The sequence below is a fragment of the Amblyomma americanum genome, chromosome 11 (genome assembly GCF_052857255.1).
Source record: "Amblyomma americanum isolate KBUSLIRL-KWMA chromosome 11, ASM5285725v1, whole genome shotgun sequence".
Lineage (NCBI taxonomy): Eukaryota > Metazoa > Arthropoda > Arachnida > Ixodida > Ixodidae > Amblyomma > Amblyomma americanum.
Window position 1 is genome coordinate 102,701,357 of NC_135507.1, and position 24,217 is coordinate 102,725,573.

General features: G+C 51.1%; 1 protein-coding gene across 3 annotated transcripts in view; it reads right to left on the reverse strand.

The window, feature by feature from the left end:
* The window catches only part of LOC144110178 (uncharacterized), a 315,005-nt gene that overhangs the window by 225,189 nt on the left and 65,599 nt on the right, over positions 1-24,217 (reverse strand). For 2 of the 3 annotated variants that reach the window (XM_077643014.1, XM_077643012.1), the window contains one exon: positions 4,193-4,342. The exons of the other annotated variant lie outside the window; for it this stretch is intronic. In XM_077643014.1, the coding sequence (XP_077499140.1) occupies positions 4,193-4,342 (150 nt within the window). The remainder of the gene's footprint in view (positions 1-4,192; positions 4,343-24,217) is intronic. 3 annotated transcript variants of the gene reach the window in all.

Genomic DNA, 24,217 nt, shown 5'->3' on the forward strand with positions numbered 1-24,217 from the left:
AGGAGTCTTTCGTCGCTGACAATCTCGGCATGTTTTCACATAGTGTGCGACATCGGCAGACAGTCGGGGCCAGTAATACTTGTCTTGAATGCGGTGGAGGGTGCGAGTAAACCCGAGATGTCCAGCTGTCGGCTCGTCGTGTGAAGCCTGTAGAACTTCTTCGCGGAGACAAGTAGGTACAACAAGGAGGTAGGCTGTTTTGTTCGCTGTAAAGTTCTTCTTCACAAGGACCTCATTCTGCACACAGAAAGAAGACAGTCCTCGCTTGAATGAAGCGGGGGGTGAAGAAACCTTGCCTTCCAGGTACTCTTGAGGCATTTTAGGTTGGGGTCCGAGCGTTGCTGCTGAGCAAAAGAGCTTGCGCTGATGGGTCCCAGGAAGGCGTCCTCATCGTCATCCAGCGGCGGTGGATCTACAGGGGCTCGTGAGAGGCAATCGGCGTCAGTGTGCTTGCGTCCGGACTTGTAAACGACGGTGACGTCAAACTCCTGGAGACGCAGACTCCATCGAGCGAGTCGGCCAGAGGGATCCTTCAAATTGGCAAGCCAGCAGAGCGCGTGGTGGTCGCTGACCACCTTGAACGGCCGTCCGTAGAGGTAGGGGCGGAATTTCGACGTAGCCCAGATGATGGCAAGGCACTCCTTCTCAGTGGTCGAATAGTTAGCCTCGGCCTTGGAAACGGAACGGTTAGCGTATGCGATGACCTTCTCCAGCCCGTCACTTTTTTGAACGAGAACGGTGCCTAGTCCCACGCTGCTTGAGTCGGTATGAACTTCAGTATCGGCGTTTTCATCAAAATGCGCAAGGATCGGTGAGGACTGTAAACGACGCTGAAGTTCCTTGAAGGCTTCTGCTTGCGGCGCTTCCCATTTAAACGGCACGTCTGCCTTCGTCAGTTGGGTCAGGGGCTCGGCGATGCGCGAAAAGTTTTTCACAAATCGTCGGTAATATGCGCATAGTCCGAGAAATCTGCGCACTGCTTTCTTATCGGCCGGCGGTTGAAACTGTTCAATAGCAGCTGTTTTCTGCGGGTCTGGGCGTACTCCTTCCTCGTACCGCGGCTGCGTAGCTGCGGCGTGGCGACGCAAAGCGCGAGGTTGACGGCGATGGTGAGCGCGAAAAGCGGTTCGGCGTGTACTCTTCTCGACGCAGGTACTCGTCGATTTCGTGCGGACGTTGTCCGAAGCGTGGTCGTGGGGCGTTAACGGCAAATCCTCGAAGACCGATACGTCGGTACGGGCAGTGACGAAGAATATGGCCGGCCTCACCGCAGTGGAAGCACAACGGCCGGTTGTCGGAAGTCCTCCAGGCGTCGCATTTCCTGGGGCTGGAGCGTCGGTCATAGGCTGGGCGGGCGGGGGCTGGGAGGCGGCGTTGTGGAACGATTGGCTCATCTCGGTGGAGGACGTGGGGGTTGTCGCCGGGGCTGAGCAGTACTTACTGCAGCGGCGTAGGTCATGGCTTGGGGTTCTGTGGCCGTCGGGGTGCCAAGTGCCTGTTGCACTTCTTCCCGTACCACATCCATCAGAGTCGCTGCTTGTGGCTGTGGGGAAGATGGCAGTAATCGGCGTAGCTCCTCTCGGACGATTTCACGCATAACTTCCCGCAAGCTGTCGCTGGTGGTGGCCGGCGTGTCCGAACGGATTGCACAGGCAGAGGAAGGGCGATTGTACTGCCGAGCTCGAACGTCGAGGGTCTTCTCAATCGTGCAGGCTTCTTGCATAAACTCCTCGACTGTTTTTGGCGGCTGGCGGACGAGGCTTGCAAAGAGTTGTTCTTTTACGCCACGCATTAAAAACTGAACTTTCTTTTCCTCGGTCATCCCGGGATCGGCGCGGCGAAATAGGCGCTTCATCTCCTCGACGTAACTGCGGACGGGCTCATTCGGAAGCTGGATCCTGGACTCGAGGAGTCGTTCGGCTCTTTCTTTCCTCACGACACTGGTGAATACCTTCAATAGTTCTCTCTTGAATAGCTCCCATGTCGTAAGGGACGACTCGTAGTTTTCGTACCACGTGCGTGCGGAGCCATCCAATGAGGAAAAAACGTGTCCAATCTTTGCCGCATCATCCCACTTGTTGAATGCCGCCACGCGCTCAAATTGGTCCAACCATTCTTCAGGGTCTTCGCCTAGGGATCCATTGAAAGTTGGCGGCACCCGCGGCTGCTGCAGTATGATCGGTGTCGACATCTTTGGCGAGGTTGCAGTGCTGGTAGCAGCGTCTTTTCGCTGTCTGGTGCGGTCCGGCAGTTTCCCGAACTCAGGCTCCTCTCCCTGTAGACGTCGGCTGGCTCGCTGAGCTGCTGGTTCGTCCTCGGGTGTGAAGCGCTCAGGGCTGGGTTCACGACTTGAAGGGGGCGTCCGGAACATGGAAGTCACCCCGCACCTCCACCAGATGTCACATAGTGGTGACGGCAGTCGAAGCAGCGATGAAGACGGACGAAAGGGTCTTCTAAAAGAACTGTTTATTGGGCTGACTTGCACCCAAAATGGACTGAATCACTCGGCGGCGGCGAAGCGACAAGCGTGCTCGGCGGTCGTCGAACAGAATGCCCGCCGCTGTCGGCCGTGCTCAATTTAAAGCTGATAGCGAACATTCGAGATAAAGGGCGCAAAGTTACTAGAACATTCCGGAACAACGTAGAATCAGCTTTGCCTGGCTGCGATCAATCGAGATAAATCTAGTCGCGTCTTGCGTCGCAAACAAAGCGATAAGGTGGTGTCGCGGCAGATTTGAAAACACTGCAAATATTGGCGGCAATATGGAAACACCGCTGCATTCAAAGTCCCCGGCCGCTACACCCCGCATCGACACCGTACATGTGTCACACCTCAAGTCTTAATACTCGTAGTTACCTTACCTGTGTAGTGCGCAGCGGGACTGTGCTTTTGCCGCGGGAGGGGGAAGGGGGAGAGGACAGTTCTACGGACGCAGGGAGGACCCCGAAGTGTGCAAAACGACGACGACGCTGTACTGCCCACCTGTGTTCAGTGCTGCTGTCCCAGGCCATCTTGTAGATTACATTTGCTATAGACATACTACAGACTAGTTTGTAGACAAGTCTAAAGACAGTCTATAGACAACGTATAGTATCAAGGCCAAACTATTTTATGTTATTGTTGTTAACAGGCTGTGTTTACTATGGATAGAAAAAAAGGGTATATCTATATGAAGACAGCAGCGTTGATTAGGGTCTACAGGCCGTATTTATAAGGGATCTGATAGTACGAACAGCGTTCAACTTCTCTGTCCGTCATATTAACGTCTACATTATTCCATTAGAGTGTGCGTTAGGAGTGTAACATATATGGTGTCTTCTTCATGCGTTCTTTGTCTGTCAGAGCTGTTTTTATGGAAAACAGCTTCGACCAAATAGCACAACGGTCGGTACCGGTTTGATTTGCACACCGCCGATCCACAAAATGTCAGGTAGACTATAAGATTGCAGGTGAGTCAAGTGGGGCAGCTTTTCCGCAAATGGGGCATACAGGCCGTAATAGGGGCGCGGAGATCGAGCGCCGCTTCCTGCATCGGCCCAGAGGGCACATATCGCAATGAAGAGGCGAAAGCATCCTCAGGGTGCATGATGGGCCCATCGCCTGAGGCGACCACTTCCTCTTCTTTCATTCACGCTCTCTATGGCTATGCGTGCCTTTTAACCCCGCCCCATATAGTGCATATAGGCTTCTTATAATGTCTATAGCCTCCCTATAAACATTTCTCTGTCTGTTCACAGTCTATAAAATGTCAACAAGCAAAAGTCTCCAAAAAGACTATAGCGATAGATCTATAAATGGTTTTTGGGCTGTCTATATCATTAGCACTGTTTATAGACTAGTTAATCGTGCTGGCCCTTGGAAAGTCTATAGTCTTTCTAAAACAACTTTTGCAAGGTATATTCTGCTTCTGCTACCCCAGGTACGCCTTTGCCGAAGGAAGCAATACTTAACAACCAGCTTTGGAAACAATATTTAGATTACATGCATGCGCCGGGTGATAATTAGAAAGAGAAATCTCCAACTATACTCCCCCTTTCGATGACCCGCCTTTACTGGCAGCGCAAGTTTGTATAGAAGCAGTACTTGACCTCATTTTTGAAGCAAATTTTACTCTGCACTGTTCAGCCCGGCTGGATCACTGCCTTCGCAGAAAGGAAAGAAGATATAATCAGCGGAGAGCAGCGTACTTACCTCTTTGAATATGCTGGCGTAATCTTCGCTGTAGATGTGAATTTCCAGTACGTTCCCTTTATTATATCCATCGGTGTGGAAGTAGTGCCTGTTATCAATGTTCTCCCAAGGAACAATCGCATTGGAAAATTCTTTGCCGTTGACGTAGGCCTGCCGTCACAGATGAAAGCAGCATCACTAAAATGATTCTACACATTTTCTGGGCACGTTCTTCTCACTGGCTGCTGCTATATTTCATAATTTAATCCATATGGCCTGTCTACAGGGGCTCAGAACGAAATGTATATCGGTAACTGGACTGAATATACTTTAATGGAATTTCATGACATAATATTTTACTTAACATCAATTCAATTACAACCTTTGTCCGTAAAGTTCCGAGACTGAGTCAGTTAAAAATCCGTTTAACATTGAAATCATTTGTGCAGCACCCTTTCGAAATTGCCTCCCTTGCAGTCTATACTCAGCTTCCAACGCTTCTTCAGGTGTTGGAAACAGTTGGAAAGCGATTTTTTGACACGGCTATCAGCTCCTTTGTTGCAGCGTCTTGAATGGCTTCCACGCTCTCCATCCGGTGACTTTTAGGGCTCTCTTCAAAAGAGGAAATAGGAAAAAATCGCATGGGTAGAGGTCAGGCGAGTATGGCGGATAGAGCAGTACAAGTAATGCTGTGCTTGGTGGGAAATTTTGTCACGCTGAGAGCAGTGTGCCGCCTTGCATTATCGTGGGGAACGCTCCGTTGCCCAGTTGCCCATAAGCCAGAGCGACGACGTCGCAGTGCATCACGCATGTGTTGGAGCACTCGGATAAAAAACTCCTGATTCACCGCCTGCCATTGTGGGACGAACTAGTGGCGTATGACACCTCTGGCATCGAAACAAACTATCAGCATCGTCTTTGTTTTGGTCTTCTGTCACCGCACCTTTCCCGACGCCGAAGAGCTTGTAGACCGCCATTCGGTGCTCTGCCTCTTTCAGAATCGTATTGTAAACACCATGTTTCGTCTTCAGAAATGATGCAGTCGACGAATGCAGCATCCTTCTTTGCCTCGGAGAGCAAATCAGCGCTCACTGATGCCCGTGTGTCGTTCTGGTTCTGTGTGAGGGAGTGCGGCACAAGTATGGCACTCAGGTGTTCTTTACCCCAGTTCTCAAGCAAAATTTGGTGGCATGTTGTCTTGCTAATGTTGAGAGAAACTGATAGCATGCGGACTGTAATGGTGCGGTCTTGCTGTACAATTTTCCTGATACAAGCCACGTTGTTTTCATTGCGTGAGATAGAACGGCGCCCCTGCCTTGTATCGTCTTCCACCGACGTTCTCCCCAAAACGGACCTCTTTTGCCACTAGAAAACTCAAGCCCGCGATAATTTCTCGTTGCCTTAAGCGTCACGAAGGAGCTCATACGTCTGTGTGGCTGTCTCGCCAAGCTTAACACAGAAATTGATGCTTGCACGCTGTTCCGGGTGGACGTCCATATCTCTACATTCGCTCACAGTAGAATGCGCAGAAGACTAGTGACAACGTGTATTTCTTTATGTAGTGCCATATGGCGGCTGCCATAGCAATTACGTAAATAACTCAGGTTAGCCCGAAAAGATGGCGCTAGAGAAAAAAAACAAATCAGTCTGGAAACTTTATGAACAAAGGATGCACCTTTTTTGGCGCATGTTGGTAATATTTCGAAAGGAAAAGAGACGTTTATTCTTCAAGTAAATTACTTCCAACCTTTCCTTTTAAACTGGTTACGTTTGGACTGACAATCTCCGCGATCACCCTATTGTACCGAGTGGTGATGCAGCTTAACAATGGAGCATCGCCCCCAAAGAGTAGCATCGATGCACCCAACTTACTCGCCGAAAGACCCAGTCATGCGAAACCGCGACCTCATACTTTTGCCCCTTTTGCGTTATGAAAGCTCTTTTTCAGTAAAAGTTCCCTCTTTGCCATTAGAACGCACTCATCCATCGACGCAAGGAAACTTCTGTTTGCCCTGGGAGTTTTTGTTTTTAAGAAATCTGCACCAGGGCTGACAAAAGTATATCTATATATGTATATGATGGAAGCCAACAGTCACCGAAACGAAGGTGCATAGGGGAATGTTTATTTTTTTTAATTTGTAGTTCACCAGCGTCAGAGTGTTCACATGCGCCACCCTCCTCAAACGAGCCCCCCATTTCATTTGCATTGTCTGTTAATAGCTTAACGAGGGTCTCGGTCCTGGCACTCTTGATGCCATAGGTAGCATAAGAAGGTTCTCCACAGTTTACGTCCTCGCCGTTAGATGACGTTCCACGTTACACTCACGGTAATACCGGACGTTTACATCCACCACTATGGACGAGGGTGGCGCTGGTAAACACTCTCAAGGTTCGCTTATAAGCAGAAAAAATACCCACGAAAGCAGCAGATTCGACAGCCGTCGCCGTAGCTCAGTTGGTAGACACCGGACGCGTTATTCGGAGGTCGTGGGTTCGGATACCATAAACGGCATGGCTGTTCTTTCTGCACCTTTTTAATTAATTTTCTTTAAACCAATTCATTGGCACTACAAATTAAAAAAAAATAGAAACGTTTCCCTATGCACCTTCTTGGTTTTGGTTCCTGTTGGCTTCGTTCATATGTTTGCCAAACGAGCCCCTTATTTCATTTGCCTTGTCTGCTAATATATATATATATATATATATATATATATATATATATATATATATATATATATATATATATATATATATATATATATATATATATATATGGAAACCAACAGTCACCGAAACCTAGGTGCATAGGGGATGTTTTCTTTTTTTTAATTTGTAGTGCCAATCAATTGCTTATAAAGAAAATTACTTATAAACCAGCAGAAAAAACAACCATGCGGCCGGTGGGATCTGAACCCACGACCTCCGAATATCGCGTCCGGTGCTCTTACCAACTGAGCTACGGCGACGGCTGTCCAATCTGCTGCTTTCGTGGGTATTTGCGTTTTGCGTGTAAGCGAACGCTGAGAGTGTTCACCAGCGCCACCCTCGTCCATAGCGGTAGACGTAGCACGTCCTGTAATACCGCAAGTGTGACGTAGAACGTCATCTAACGGCGAGGGCAGAAACTGTGCGATTGTCCTCTTATGCTACCTATGGCATGAAGACTGCCAGAACCGAGACCCCCGTTAAGCTATTAGCAGAGAAGGCAAATGAAATAAGGGGCTCGTTTGACAAACATATTATGGAAACCAACAGTCATCGAAACCAAGGCGCATAGAGGATGCTTTCTTTTTTTAATTTTTAGTGGCAGTCAATTGCTTTTAAAGAAGATTACATATAAAGCAGCAGAAAAAACAACCATGCCGCCGGTGGGATCCGAACCCACGACCTCCGAATATCGCGTCCGGTGCTCTTACCAACTGAGCTACGGCGACGGCTGTCCAATCTGCTGCTTTCGTGGGTATTTATGTTTTGCGTGTAAGCGAACCTTGAGAGTGTTCACCAGCGCCACCCTCGTCCATAGCGGTAGACGTAGCACGACCTGTAATACCGCAAGTGTGACGTAGAACGTCATCTAAGGGCGAGGGCAGAAATTGTGCGAGAGCCCTCTTATGCTACCTATGGCATGAAGACTGCCAGAACCGAGACCCCCGTTAAGCTATTAGCAGACAAGGCAAATGAAATAAGGGGCTCGTTTGACAAACATATTAAGGAAACCAACAGTCACCGAAACCAAGGCGCATAGGGGATGTTTTCTTTTTTTTAATTTGTAGTGCCAATCAATTGCTCATAAAGAAACTTACATATATAGCAGCAGAAAAAACAACCATGCCGCCGGTGGGAACCGAACGCACGACCTCCGAATATCGCGTCCGGTGCTCTTACCAACTGAGCTACGGCGACGGCTGTCCAATCTGCTGCTTTGGTGGGTATTTACGTTTAAAGTGTAAGCGAACCTTGAGAGTGTTCACCAGCGCCACCCTCATCCATAGCGGTGGACGTAGCACGTCCTGTAATTCCGCAAGTGCGACGTAGGACGTCATCTAACGGCGAGGGCGGAAACTGTGCGAGAACCCTCTTATGCTACCTATGGCATCAAGACTGCCAGAACCGAGACCCCCGTTAAGCTATTAGCAGACAAGGCAAATGAAGTGAGGGGCTCGTTTGACAAATATATTATGAAAGCCAACAGTCACCGAACCCAAGGTGCATAGGGGAATGTTTCTATTTTTTTTAATATCTAGTGCCAATCAATTAGTTTTTTTTAAAGAAAATTATTTATCAAGCAGCAGAAAAAACAACCATGCCGCCGGTGGGATCCGAAACCCATGACCTCCGAATATCGCGTCCGGTGCTCTTACTAACTGAGCTATGGCGACGGCTGTCCAATCTGCTGCTTTCATGGGTATTTATGTTTAGCGTGTAAGCGAACCTTGAGAGTGTTCACCCATCCACAGCGGTGGACGTAGCACGTCCTGTAATACCGCAAGTGTGACGTAGAACGACATCTAACGGCGAGGGCGGAAACTGTGCGAGGACCCTCTTATGCTACCTATGGCATCACGACTGCCAGAACCGAGACCGCCGTTAAGCTATTAGCAGACAAGGCAAATGAAGTGAGGGGCTCGTTTGACAAACATATTAAGAAAGCCAACAGTCACCGAAACCAAGGTGCATAGGGGAATGTTTCTATTTTTTAAATATCTAGTGCCAATCAATTAGTTTTTTAAAGAAAATTACTTATGAAGCAGCAGAAAAAACAACCATGCCGCCGGTGGGATCCGAACCCACGACCTCCGAATATCGCGCCCGGTGCTCTTACCAACTGAGCTACGGCGACGGCTGTCCAATCTGCTGCTTTCGTGGGTATTTATGTTTAGCGTGTAAGCGAACCTTCAGAGTGTTCACCAGCGCCACCCTCATCCATAGCGGTGGACGTAGCATGTCCTGTAATACCGCAGGTGTGGCGTAGAACATCATTTAATGGCGAGGCGGAAACTGTGCGAGAACCCTCTTATGCTACCTATGGCATCAAGACTGCCAGAACCGGGACCCCCGTTAAGCTATTAGCAGACAAGGCAAATGAAGTGAGGGGCTCGTTTGACAAACATATTAAGAAAGCCAACAGTCACCGAAACCAAGGTGCATAGGGGAATGTTCCTATTTTTTTAAATATCTAGTGCCAATCAATTAGTTTTTTAAAGAGAATTACTTATGAAGCAGCAGAAAAAACAACCATGCTGCCGGTGGGATCCGAACCCACGACCTCCGAATATCGCGTCCGGTGCTCTTACCAACTGAGCTACGGCGACGGCTGTCCAATCTGCTGCTTTCTTGGGTATTTATGTTTAGCGTGTAAGCGAACCTTGAGAGTGTTCACCAGCGCCACCCTCATCCAAACGAGCCCCTCACCTCATTTGCCTTATATATATATATATATATATATATATATATATATATATATATATATATATATATATATATAGTTGCGAAACATGAGGTACTTGACTGCTTAAAATAATATACACCGAAGTATAAGTTTCGTATAAGGAAACTTTATTTTACTCCACGTTTTGATCGGAGGATTGACCTTTTCAAAAAAATGATCACACAGGGCATGGGCGCGTGTTCTTGTAGCATAGGACGTGACATACAGAAGGCATAAAAAGAATAGAAATAAAGAAAAAATAAAGCAAAGAAAAAATGGGGGAGAACGGAACCCTATGCCAGACACCTATGCCATATTAGGGAAGCAAAGGCGGCGCGTGCGCGCGCATACACACACACACACACACACACACGAACGGACACGTACACGCGCACGGACACACACGCACGCGCACAAACACACACACGCACGCACGCACGCACGTGGTGAAAGAGGGGGGCTAGGCTGGGTGCGCACGCGGCTTCTGCGAGAAGAAGGAAGAGAGAGAGAAACAAAAGTAAAGATAAAAGCAAATAAAAAAAATGTGGTGAGCCCTACCACCAATTGTGGGCGTCTGTACTCTCTGGCCGCGAATGTGGGGCCCGTGCGACTCCTAAAGATGGCCGAACGAGGGGGCACAGGTTGCGACTGCCCAAAATGGCTTCACGTGGTGACACGCGAGCCACTAAAAAAAGATGAGCTTCCCATAGGAGGACCAGATGGAAAGGTTGGTTTACAGGAATTCAAAAAAGAAATATTGCGCAGAGAAATTTCAAAATAAAAATATATATAACAAAAAGAAAGAAGAAAGGCAAGAGGACATGTGGCCCTCGCGGGACAGAAGAATGAGTTGAACGGCAGATGGAAACAACTAGCCGAAACTGACACGCAACAAGGGTATGACCTCAGACGACTCAGTCAATGGTGGTACTTTGTCTATTAGGGTTGGAATTTTCTTTGGTTTCTGCCATCGAAAGAGACGATAGGGTGACATGGATTTCGTTGAAGCCCTTTTGCACTGTGTTAAATTCGAAAATAAAGTATGATTCGCGTTGTCCGCGCTTCCGAGTGTTTTTAAAGCTACTCTGCAATATTGTTACTTTAAGTTTTTAAAACTCATGGCCTTTTTCGCGGAGGTGTTTCGAAAGTTTGAGGCCAGGCAGGGAGTGAGTGTGTGAGTGGTGGTTATTAATCCCTAATCGGAAGGGATTGTCGGTTTCGCCAATGTATTGCATTTGCTATTTGCCACACTCGAGCAGGCAAACAACATTACTGGAATCGCAGTATAAATGTTCTCGGATAACATGTTTGAAATCTGAATGGGTACTTTCAGCCAGTGCTGTGGTTTGCATGTGTTTCCAAACTCGGCATCTGTTCTTTCCGCAAGATCTGTAACCCACCGGCCTAGGTTTATTAGCCGTTGAGTGCACAAGGTGGTTTTGTAAATTTTTTGGCTTTCTGTATGTTGGCGAAAATAACGAAGCGCCGACCAAAAGGTGTTGTCAAGATGGAAGGACCTTTCGACTTCCACACGGAAGTCTTGTTCACTGATGGAAAAATTTCGCACACAAAGCTTAAGTACGTTGTGCTAATCGTCGCAGGCATCTAGCGTACGAGGGCGTTAGATTGCCGATGTTACGGTTGAGCGTCTGATCTGTTGTCTGGATAAACAGAGACTCCAGATATTGGCGTGACATCCAGTTTTTTTCACGGCCGATAATTGCCGCTTCTTCCCAAGCGATATCATGCTTCGTGCTTTCAACGTGTTCAGCCAGTGCGTTGGAACAAGCCTTCTTTTTCTTGACATCATTCTTGTGCTCATTCAGCCGTCTTTCAAAGTTTCCGCTTTCACCTATGTAGGAGTGATCGCAGTCTGAGCAGGGGATTTTATAAATTACTCCGGGAAACTTTTCCTTTTTTAGCTTGTCCTTTACGGACACCAACTCGTGACGAAGCTTGCACGCAGGCACGTGAGCTATATGCACATCGTAAGTGCGAAAAATGCGGGCCAATGACTCGCTCACGCCTGGCACATAGGGTATTGCAGCTCGGGCACGGCAAGGTAGGCGAACGCGCTGAGCTGGTCTCGTTGTCTGCTGTATTACAGCGTTCACGAAGTGCTGTGGGTAGCCACAATTGTTGAGCTCGTGTCGCACTTGGCGTATGTCAGAGGCTTTTTCTTCGGGTTTCGAGCATATTCTTTCCGCACCACGGACGAGGGTAGAAACGACGGAGCGCTTGTGGCACGTAGGATGGACTGAATTAAAGTGAAGGTATTGGCCTGTGTGCGTGTCCTTTCTGTACACCTTGAATAATAGGCGGTCATCACGTCGCTCCACCATGACGTCGAGAAAAGGAAGACGGCCAGAAATCTCCTCCTCGACGGTAAACTGGATGGAATCTTCCATGCTGTTCAAATGGTTCGTGAAAGCAGCCAAGGCATTCTTTTTGATTATGCAAAAGCAGTCATCAATGTACCGCAGGAAGACCTTCGGGCGCGGCTCGAACGAAGCCAAAGCGCGGCTTTCCAGTGCTTCCATTGTGAGGTTTGCGGTTGTGACCGAGATAGATGCTCCCATGGCAGTGCCATGAACCTGCTTGTAGACAGTGCCCCGAAAGATGAAGTACGTGTTCTTCAAGCAAAACTGCAGAAGCTTCAACAGGTCCGATGGATCGATGGGTGTCCTAGCACTCAGTCCGTCGTCGTCTCGAAGCGCTGAACGGCATACCTCCACCGCCAGATCCACGGGGACGCTGGTAAACAGTGATCTGACGTCAAATGACACCATTATCTCGTCGCTGTCAATCGTGATTTCGCGTATTTTTTTTTCAGTAAAATCAAAGGAGTTGCGTACGAAAGTCGGTCTCTTGCCAACGAGTGGCGAAAAAACTTTGTGCAAGTAGCCTGAAAGCCGGTACAAGGGAGAGCGGGTAAAATCCACTATTGGTCGCATTGGAACGCCTGGCTTGTGGATCTTCGGGAGGCCATATAAAGCAGGGGCAGATCCATTGTGGCAGAGGAGCGTGAAGTATAACGACCTGTGCTGTGGTGGAACAAACTGGAAGCCGTCTGTCAAAAGCCTTTGCAACTCTCGCCCTACCTTGAGTGTAGGGTCCCGCTTGAGTCGCAAGTACGTGCCATCATCCTCCAGAAGCTTCGTCATTTTCTCAACGTAGTCGCTGTGGTTTAGGATGACGGTGGCGTTGCCCTTGTCAGCAGGTAGGATTACGATATCCGTATTGCTCCGCAGGCTCCTGACTGCATCACGCTCCTGAGCAAGGAGTGGGGTGGGGTGCCGATGTGGCAGCTTGGCGAGTATGCTGATCGCACGGGTACGAGCTTCTTCTCGGCGATTGTTTTCCACACGTCCCACAGCCTGTTCCACGGCACAGATGATTTTTCTTGCGTCCGGAGCCGCTCTCGTATTGAAGTTCAAACCAAGCTCCAGAACGGCGAGCTCTGTTCGAGTAGGCCTATACGAAGACAGATTGTGGACGGTGGGGGTAGGTCTGTTGGCCGGACTCCCTTTACGGCCAGGTAGCAGTCTGATTAGCTTCTCTTTGTGTGTGCGCCCACGCTGACCAGACTGTAGACTAGCTACGAAGTTCGCGTGCAACTGGATGCTGACGAACTCGTTCGGACACTGGTGTTCAAGGCGGCGACGGGCAAAAAAGGCTTGGTTCTGAAGGTGCCTTATTGAGTCCTTGCACTCCAGGATTCTGGCTTGAAGCAACTGTCGTTCTGCTCTTGACACCACGCTATGACCGAAGGGCGTATCGACCGGTCGTAGCAAGCGGAGGGACCGCGGGGTTGGGTTCCTGGCTTTGCATATGAGGTTGAATTCTAGATGAGCCTTGAACGCAGAAAGCCGGACGGTTAGCGAAACGAACTGGCGCACTTGAGTGATGAAAAGAAAGCTTGTTCCAACGCACTGGCTGAACACGTTGAAAACACGAAGCATGATATCGCTTGGGAAGAAGTGTGTCTAAGGTGTTAGGTTGTTTTTTTGAGAGCTTGGGTGTGCCACATTTTTGTGTACCGAAGGACTGAAGTATGTCCTTTTTTACCGCTTTAAAATATAGGTCTAGATATTGTCACGACCTGAGGAGCCGTGCAGGTAGACGTCGGGGGGAACAGAAGGCTAGGCGCTTTAATCAGACAGCCAGGGTCCAAAGCACAGAGCCAGAGCGCCTCGGGAGCCCACCAACACTTCGTCGTCCTCTTCGACTAAGCATGGAGGCCGCACGACGCGTTCGGCACGTGGCATTATTCCCCCCCGCGAAAGCAAACACCGTCTCGGTGTGGAATGGGTTTTATGTACAGGGAGAGAAAAAGGGGAAAACAAACGAAAAATAGGGGTGAGGTGAATTATACATCCGGCGCTAGTTGAGAGGTGAGGAGAGTCAAGTTCACACGTGGGGTAAGGAGGTAAAGGGGCGACACGCAGCGTGCACACAGCGCTCAGTCACGCGAATAGTACGGTTTTAGGCGCACTACATGGACGACTTCAGGCCGTTGACGCTGACGGCTGGCGACCACAGTTCCATCGGGGACAACTTCGTAGTTGAGGCTGTTCAGGCGGCGCAGGACATTGTACGGGCCAAAATACCGATTGATAAGCTTTTCGCACAACCCCTTGCGGCACAAGGGTGTCCACGCCCATACCTTGTCACCCGGCTCGTAGTGCACGTCTCTGTGCCAAAGGTTATAGTGTCGAGCATCGACGGATTGCTGGTCCTTGATGTTCAAGCGGGCCAGCTGACGGGCTTGCTCTGCATTTTCCACGAAGTTGCCTGCTTCAGGGGTTACCTCTTCATCGCCGTACGGGAGCATCGCATCCAACATCATGCGGACCTCCCTGCCATATAGACGAGACGGAACGGGGTAAACTGGGTGGTTTCCTGCGTCGCTGTATTATATGCGAAGATGACGTACGGCAAGATCTCATCCTAGGTTTTATGTTCAACGTCAACGTACATCGAGATCATGTCCGCTAATGTTTTGTTGAGCCGTTCCGTTAGACCATTGGTTTGGGGATGGTACGCTGTTGTGGGTCGATGAGCTGTGTGGCTAAGCGTTAAGACGTCACGTAAGAGCCGGGCTTGAAACGCCTTGCCTCGGTCAGTAATGATGATCGATGGGGCGCCGTGTCTAAGCACGATTTCATGCATAAAGAAGAGGGCAACTTCGGCGGCAGTACCTCGCGCAAGGGCTTGTCCTTTACGGACACCAACTCGTGACGAAGCTTGCACGCAGGCACGTGAGCTATATGCACATCGTAAGTGCGAAAAATGCGGGCCAATGACTCGCTCACGCCTGGCACATAGGGTATTGCAGCTCGGGCACGGCAAGGTAGGCGAACGCGCTGAGCTGGTCTCGTTGTCTGCTGTATTACAGCGTTCACGAAGTGCTGTGGGTAGCCACAATTGTTGAGCTCGTGTCGCACTTGGCGTATGTCAGAGGCTTTTTCTTCGGGTTTCGAGCATATTCTTTCCGCACCACGGGCGAGGGTAGAAACGACGGAGCGCTTGTGGCACGTAGGATGGACTGAATTAAAGTGAAGGTATTGGCCTGTGTGCGTGTCCTTTCTGTACACCTTGAATGATAGGCGGTCATCACGTCGCTCCACCATGACGTCGAGAAAAGGAAGACGGCCAGAAATCTCCTCCTCGACGGTAAACTGGATGGAATCTTCCATGCTGTTCAAATGGTTCGTGAAAGCAGCCAAGGCATTCTTTTTGATTATGCAAAAGCAGTCATCAATGTACCGCAGGAAGACCTTCGGGCGCGGCTCGAACGAAGCCAAAGCGCGGCTTTCCAGTGCTTCCATTGTGAGGTTTGCGGTTGTGACCGAGATAGATGCTCCCATGGCAGTGCCATGAACCTGCTTGTAGACAGTGCCCCGAAAGATGAAGTACGTGTTCTTCAAGCAAAACTGCAGAAGCTTCAACAGGTCCGATGGATCGATGGGTGTCCTAGCACTCAGTCCGTCGTCGTCTCGAAGCGCTGAACGGCATACCTCCACCGCCAGATCCACGGGGACGCTAATAAACAGTGATCTGACGTCAAATGACACCATTATCTCGTCGCTGTCAATCGTGATTTCGCGTATTTTTTTTTCAATAAAATCAAAGGAGTTGCGTACGAAAGTCGGTCTCTTGCCAACGAGTGGCGAAAAAACTTTGTGCAAGTAGCCTGAAAGCCGGTACAAGGGAGAGCGGGTAAAATCCACTATTGGTCGCATTGGAACGCCTGGCTTGTGGATCTTCGGGAGGCCATATAAAGCAGGGGCAGATCCATTGTGGCAGAGGAGCGTGAAGTATAACGACCTGTGCTGTGGTGGAACAAACTGGAAGACGTCTGTCAAAAGCCTTTGCAACTCTCGCCCTACCTTGAGTGTAGGGTCCCGCTTGAGTCGCATGTACGTGCCATCATCCTCCAGAAGCTTCGTCATTTTCTCAACATAGTCGCTGTGGTTTAGGATGACGGTGGCGTTGCCCTTGTCAGCAGGTAGGATTACGATATCCGTATTGCTCCGCAGGCTCCTGACTGCATCACGCTCCTGAGCAAGGAGTGGGGTGGGGTGCCGATGTGGCAGCTTGGCGAGTATGCTGATCGCACGGGTACGAGCTTCTTCTCGGCGATTGTTTTCCACACGTCCCACAGCCTGTTCCACGGCACAGATGATTTTTCTTGCGTCCGGAGCCGCTCTCGTATTGAAGTTCAAACCAAGCTCCAGAACGGCGAGCTCTGTTCGAGTAGGCCTATACGAAGACAGATTGTGGACGGTGGGGGTAGGTCTGTTGGCCGGACTCCCTTCACGGCCAGGTAGCAGTCTGATTAGCTTCTCTTTGTGTGTGCGCCCACGCTGACCAGACTGTAGACTAGCTACGAAGTTCGCGTGCAACTGGATGCTGACGAACTCGTTCGGACACTGGTGTTCAAGGCGGCGACGGGCAAAAAAGGCTTGGTTCTGAAGGTGCCTTATTGAGTCCTTGCACTCCAGGATTCTGGCTTGAAGCAACTGTCGTTCTGCTCTTGACACCACGCTATGACCGAAGGGCGTATCGACCGGTCGTAGCAAGCGGAGGGACCGCGGGGTTAGGTTCCTGGCTTTGCATATGAGGTTGAATTCTAGATGAGCCTTGAACGCAGAAAGCCGGACGGTTAGCGAAACGAACTGGCGCACTTGAGTGATGAAAAGAAAGCTTGTTCCAACGCACTGGCTGAACACGTTGAAAACACGAAGCATGATATCGCTTGGGAAGAAGTGTGTCTAAGGTGTTAGGTTGTTTTTTTGAGAGCTTGGGTGTGCCACATTTTTGTGTACCGATGGACTGAAGTATGTCCTTTTTTACCGCTTTAAAATATAGGTCTAGATATTGTCACGACCTGAGGAGCCGTGCAGGTAGACGTCGGGGGGAACAGATGGCTAGGCGCTTTAATCAGACAGCCAGGGTCCAAAGCACAGAGCCAGAGCGCCTCGGCAGCCCACCAACACTTCGTCGTCCTCTTCGACTAAGCATGGAGGCCGCACGACGCGTTCGGCACGTGGCATTATTCCCCCCCGCGAAAGCAAACACCGTCTCGGTGTGGAATGGGTTTTATGTACAGGGAGAGAAAAAGGGGAAAACAAACGAAAAATAGGGGTGAGGTGAATTATACATCCGGCGCTAGTTGAGAGGTGAGGAGAGTCAAGTTCACACGTGGGGTAAGGAGGTAAAGGCGCGACACACAGCGTGCACACAGCGCTCAGTCACGCGAATAGTACGGTTTTAGGCGCACTACATGGACGACTTCAGGCCGTTGACGCTGACGGCTGGCGACCACAGTTCCATCGGGGACAACTTCGTAGTTGAGGCTGTTCAGGCGGCGCAGGACATTGTACGGGCCAAAATACCGATTGATAAGCTTTTCGCACAACCCCTTGCGGCACAAGGGTGTCCACGCCCATACCTTGTCACCCGGCTCGTAGTGCACGTCTCTGTGCCGAAGGTTATAGTGTCGAGCATCGACGGATTGCTGGTCCTTGATGTTCAAGCGGGCCAGCTGACGGGCTTGCTCTGCATTTTCCACGAAGTTGCCTGCTTCAGGGGTTACCTCTTCATCGCCGTACGGTAGCATCGCATCCAACATCATGCGGACCTCCCTGCCATATAGACGAGACGGAACGGGGTAAACTGGGTGGTTTCCTGCGTCGCTGTATTATATGCGAAGATGACGTACGGCAAGATCTCATCCTAGGTTTTATGTTCAACGTCAACGTACATCGAGATCATGTCCGCTAATGTTTTGTTGAGCCGTTCCGTTAGACCATTGGTTTGGGGATGGTACGCTGTTGTGGGTCGATGAGCTGTGTGGCTAAGCGTTAAGACGTCACGTAAGAGCCGGGCTTGAAACGCCTTGCCTCGGTCAGTAATAATGATCGATGGGGCGCCGTGTCTAAGCACGATTTCATGCATAAAGAAGAGGGCAACTTCGGCGGCAGTACCTCGCGCAAGGGCCTTAGTTTCAGCGTAACGGGTCAAGTAGTCGGTGAAGACTACGATCCACTTGTGGCCGGACGACGAAAGAGGAAATGGCCCCATAAGGTCCATGCCGACTTTGTCGAATGGTTTTTGTGGCGGCTCGATGCACTGAAGCAGCCCGGGAGGCTTGAGCGTCGGTTTCTTCCGCCGCTGACATTGTCGGCATGTCCGAACATAACGCTTGACGCTTGACGTGAGCTGGGGCCAGTAATAGTTCTGCCGGATTCGGGACAAGGTGCGGGTAACACCAAGGTGGCCGGAAGTTGTTTCATCATGGCGGGCCAGGAGAACTTCATCCCGTAAATCAGACGGTATGACGAGCAGGTAAGTTGTCGGACTGGAAGTAGAGTTCTTTTTATAAAGCACCCCGCTCCGGAGACAAAACGATGATATCCCCCGAGCTAGGTACCGTGGTATCTCAGGGTGCCCACCTTCGAGATGTTCTATGAGCAGACGCAGCTCGGCGTCGGCACGCTGTCTGGAGACGAGCTCAGACGTGCTGACGGCTCCAAGGAAGCTGTCGTCGTCGATGGTGTCTTGTGGAGGAGGTTCGACGGGAGCGCGTGACAGGCTATCAGCGTCGGTGTGGTTCCGGCCGGACTTATAGGTGACGGTGAAATCGAATACCTGCAGGCGTAATGCCCAACGGGCGAGGCGGCCGCAAGGGTCCTTTAAATTTTTTAGCCAGCACAGCGAATGGTGGTCGGTGACGACACAAAACGGTCTGCCATACAGATATGGGCGGAACTTAGCTGCTGCCCAGACTACTGCTAAAAATTCTCTTCTGGTGATAGAGTAGTTCAACTCAGCGCGCGACAGTGCCCGGCTGGCGTAGGCAATTACTTTGTCGACACCGTCTTGCCGCTGGACGAGAACGGCGCCAAGACCGACGTTGCTCGCATCCGTATGTACCGCCGTGTCGGCATCTTCGTCGAAATGTGCTAGGATTGGCGGCGATTGGAGTCGGCGTCGTAATTCGTTGAAGGCAGTCTGCTGTTCGTTGCCCCAGGAAAATGATGTATCATCCCGGGTTAGGAGCGTCAGAGGGCTGGCAAGCTGGGCGAAGTTTCTAATGAAGCGACGATAATAGGAGCACAGGCCCAAGAAACGTCGGACTGCTTTTTTGTGAACGGGGACCGGAAAGGCAGCAACGGCAGCAAGCTTCTCTGGGTCAGCTCGGATTCCATCAGCACTAATGACGTGCCCGAGAAACTTCAATTCGGTGAATCTAAAGTGACATTTTTGTGGTTTGAGGGAGAGGTTGGCGGAACGAACTGCTTCGAGGACAGTTCTGAGACGGTGCAGATGTTCCGTGAACGTTGCGGAAAAAATAATGACATCGTCAAGATAAACAAGATATGTCTGCCACTTCAGACCTGTGAGGACGGTGTCCATCATTCTTTGGAAAGTGGCAGGAGCGCAGCAGAGCCCGAAGGGGAGGACGCGAAATTCGTAAAGCCCCTCCGTTGTGATGAAGGCGGTTTTCTCACGGTCCCTCACATCGACTTCTATCTGCCAATAACCGCTCCTGAGGTCTACCGAAGAGAAGTACTTGGCTTGGCGAAGACGGTCGAGGGAGTCATCGATACGCGGCTGCGGATACACGTCTTTCTTTGTCACACTGTTAAGTTTCCTATAGTCGACGCAGAATCGCAATGTTCCGTCTTTATTCTTCACCAGGACGACAGGAGACGACCACGGGCTGCTTGACGGTTGGATGACGCCGTCCGTGAGCATCTCTTTGACCTGTGTTTGTATAGCATCTCGCTCCCGAGGGGACACACGATAGGGCTGCTGATGGATGGGTCGAGCTCCTTGAGGCGTGATGATGCGGTGTTTAACTATCGACGTTTGTCGCACCTTAGACGACGACGTGAAACACGCACGAAACTCCCGCAAGAGGTCCTGGAGTTTCCCCTTTTCAGCGGATGAAAGGCCCGGATTTATGTTGACGTCGTCGAGCGCTTCTGCGTCACCTCCAGTGGTGTCCTCCTCGCAAGCAAAACATTCGGCCACTTCCTGGACATGGTCGACGTAAGCGATGGCTGTGCCACGGAATAGATGTCGATGCTCATTGCAAAAGTTGGTAATAAGGACCTCTGTCCAACCGTCATGCAGGCAGCTAAGGCCTCGTGCCACCGCAATCCCCTTAGTGAGTACGAGAGAGACATTGGGCTCGACAACCCGGAGTCCCCGATGTGGTTCATCAGAGGTAACTCTAGCGAGAATGCTGGCACGTGGAGGCACCGTAACGTTATCCTCGGCGACTCGCAGGGCGGACTGAGAACCCTGGTGCGCCGGCTCTGCTGTGGCCAATTTGGTGGAAAACGTCACCAAGCGATTCGGGAGGCCTATTATAGCACCGTGCTCACGAAGAAAGTCGATGCCAAGGATGCCATCGCGAGAACATTCGCGCAGAAGAAGAAAAGTGGCGACGAAGGTGCAGCCGCGAACCGTAACACGGGCCGCACACAAACCGAGTGATGCGACAACATTTCCCCCCGCCGTACGTATGTCGGGGCCTTCCCACGGTGTCGTCACTTTTTTCAGGGTCGTCGCAAGCCGTCCGCTAAGGATGGAGTAATCTGCGCCTGTATCAACCAACGCGCTGACCTCCTGAGTGTCGACGAGAACAGGGATGTCCAAGGAGATCCGGCCGTCAGCGCGGCCTGTCGATGTTTGAGGGGAGCGACTCAGTCGGTGCGGCGGCGGAAGCTGGTCGACGACTGGGGTTGCAACGTCGGGGCGATTCGGGTGGAGCGTCGGGGAAAACTGTGCGGCGATGCGGCGTTCTACGTCGGGGCGAGTCGGTCGGTGCGGCGGTGGAATCTTTGCGTCGGATCGGCGTTCGGCGGCCTCGCCTCCAAAGGTCGCCGGAGCTAGTTTTCCCGATGTGGGATCGAGGAACCACGTTGTTCTGAGGTATAACGGGACCCAAAAGGCGAAGACCGACGTGGAGAAGGCGAGCGCGACTCGCGGCGCGGAGACGGGCGGCGGGGAGGAGGCAGGGAACTATGCTGGCGGGTGACATACTCGGTGATGTCCTGAGGGTCTCCGGGTCGTGGACGGGGACTGTCAAGAGCAAATCCGCGCAGACCGATTTCGCGATACGGGCACCGCCGGTAGAGATGGCCGGCTTCACCACAGTGGTAGCATAGCGGGCGTTGATCCGGAGTGCGCCAGAGATCAGACTTCCGCGGTGGCTGGCGCCGATCAGCCCAGTAAGGGAGCGGTTGAGCAGCGTGCACCGCGTCCACTGGAGGGGAGTAAGCGGAAGGCCCAGGAAATGGGGCTTGGCGGCGCACGACGTCCGCGTACGTGACTGGCTGAACAGGGGCCGGGTACGGCGCGGGAACGGATGGGGCCGTTTGCGGCGCCGGCACGACCGCAGCGGCTTGTGCCCTGAGCGCCTGCTGAACTTCCTCGCGGATGACGCTGGTGACGGAATCGATGCGAGGGGCAAATGTTCCATTAATGTGCTGCAGCTCCTCGCGGACCTCGGAACGAATTAGTTCACGAAGGGAGCTCAGGTTCATCCCGGGATCGTGGTCGAACCGGTCCAACGTGGACAGCGACGGCACTGGACGCAGTTGCCGGGCGTACTGATTGGCCCTCTGCTGCAGCAATTTCTCCATGTGAGCGGCGTCGGCCAGAAACTCCGCGACGGTGTTGGGCTGGTTCCGTACGAGACCGGAAAAGAGCTGGTCTTTTACGCCGCGCATCAGGTGCCGCAGCTTTTTTTCTTCACTCATGGCTGGATCGGCGCGTTGGCAAAGACGCGTCATATCCTCTACGTACATTGCAATACTCTCGTCTGGGCGCGCTCCGCGCTCTCCCGGCGGTCACTGTTGGCGTACGTAGTCAGGAGCTGACGTCGGAAGTCCGGCCACGTAGACAAGGTAGCCTCACGGTTCTCGAACCACGTGCGGGCAGAGTCTTCGAGGCTGAAATACACGTTACGCAGCTTGGTCGTGTCGTCCCAGTCGTTGAAGGTCGCAACCCGTTCATAGTGTGCCAACCAGTCCTCGGCATCCTCGAACTGGCCACCGTGAAAGGGCTTAGGTGTTCGTGGGGTCTGAAGGCTCAGATAGGTGGGGCTGGTCGAAGGTACAGTCATCGTCACGGCGGGCAGTGGCGTCGCCATGAGGGGAGTGAAAGTCGAGGGTTCGCCTTCACGAGCGGCATGAGGGTTCGCCGTCACGACCTCGGGGGATAGGCCTCGGATCCTCCGGCTGGCACGATGGACAGGGGTGGTCACAAGAGGCGGGCGCGTCGAGTCTTCCGCAGGAGAAGGGATCATCGGTCGCACCTCCACCAGTGTCACGACCTGAGGAGCCGTGCAGGTAGACGTCGGGGGGAACAGAAGGCTAGGCGCTTTAATCAGACAGCCAGGGTCTAAAGCACAGAGCCAGAGCGCCTCGGGAGCCCACCAACACTTCGTCGTCCTCATCGACTAAGCATGGAGGCCGCAGGGCGCGTTCGGCACGTGGCAATATTTATCCCTGCCATTTTTGCGTGTCCACTGTTCCTGAAATTTCGGGCACGAAGCATCATTTTGGCTTGGTTTGTCGAAAAAAATATTCCCGTAGTCTGAGTGTTCGGGAAGAGACATCCAGATCCTTGAGTAATTGGTATTCATTATACTGGCCATTATTTGGGCAGAATTTTAGGCCGCGTGATAAAAGGTATTTTTCATCGAGAGTGAGTTGCGAGCTTGATAGACTGATTATATTTTCCTTAAGGTGCGGCTTTCCAGGTGTTCGGTCTAACGTGTTTGTGCGTTCGTTTACCGTTTCGTTGTTATTGTCGGGTGGGGATATGTGCGTTGCTAGTTGTAATAACCCAACAAACAACTTACCTCCCCACGTGCGCCCAGAAAGGGTGGAGTGTCCCAGTCCCAGTACAACATTTATCGATTATTTCCAGGCCGTAGAGGCAGGACACAGAAACACTAGCAAAAGGGCAGTGCGCTCACTAATGAATTAGAAACGTTTTTCGAGGGTGTTATGCAGAAACAAAAACCAATCATAGCGTTTTGGTCCCAGAAAGGTAATTGGGAGAACGTTTCTGGACCAATGCTTTTCAACAAAAAACAAAAAACAAATTGAGTCCTCGCTCCCTTTTCTATCTCCGTGGCGCCAAAAGCTACGGGGAGAGAAGGTTTTGCTCTTGCACGCTGTTTTGCGAGATTAAACCATTTTGTTTCGAACAGCCGAAGGAAGCGTAGTACACCCCGTCTCTCTCGTGGGCCGTCGGCTCTATGCTGCAGGCAGGCGGAGAGCCGCATTGACGAGAGCCTGTCATCTTGAAGTTCAAGGCAGTTTTGACACCCAGAACCGTCAGCTGAAAGCAGCAGGTTGCCCGACGAGACTGCTATCCAGTGTCGCAGAAGGTATTCTGCAAGCACTTAGAGGCAGAAAATACGTCACAACCACATCAGAATAAAGGAAGCCGTACGCGACCATTCCTGACATTAATGGCATTTCCCACACTCAAAAAGGTAGGAGCAAGAGCTGGTGTAAAAGTGCTCATGTCAGCACCCAACAAGTTAAGAAGCCTGTGCGCCAAAGTCAACAGCCAGCAAAGAAAAAAAATCAATGCAAGAAACAAACACCGAAAAAAAACATGCGCAACCTGTGAAAAGCGGACGAAACACCTCTGTCATGCGGACGCACCTATATTGGTAAAACAGGGCGCTGTTTGAATGAACGGCTACGAGAGCCCAAAAGATCCTTAAAGGGCACCATCAGCGGTGAATTGGCAAAACATTGCAGAGAGCATGAATGTTACCTGCAGCTTAGCAACACAATGGTCATCACGTCATATTTAAATCAACGGACCAGGCAGATCGAAGAAACCTTCAACATCCGACCAAACAGCGACGTATGCCTCAGCATACCTTCAATAGCGCTTCCTGACAGAGAAATTGATTATCTGCCTGCGGTGTCTTAATATTTTACCCCGTGTACATTTTAAGCGTTTTTCATGCTTCTTTCTTTTCATCTTATACGAGCGAGATGTATATATTCGATGAACGTGCATTAAAAATCTGGTTGTTAGTCAGCGTCGATTCCCGCCTCTCTCTTCTC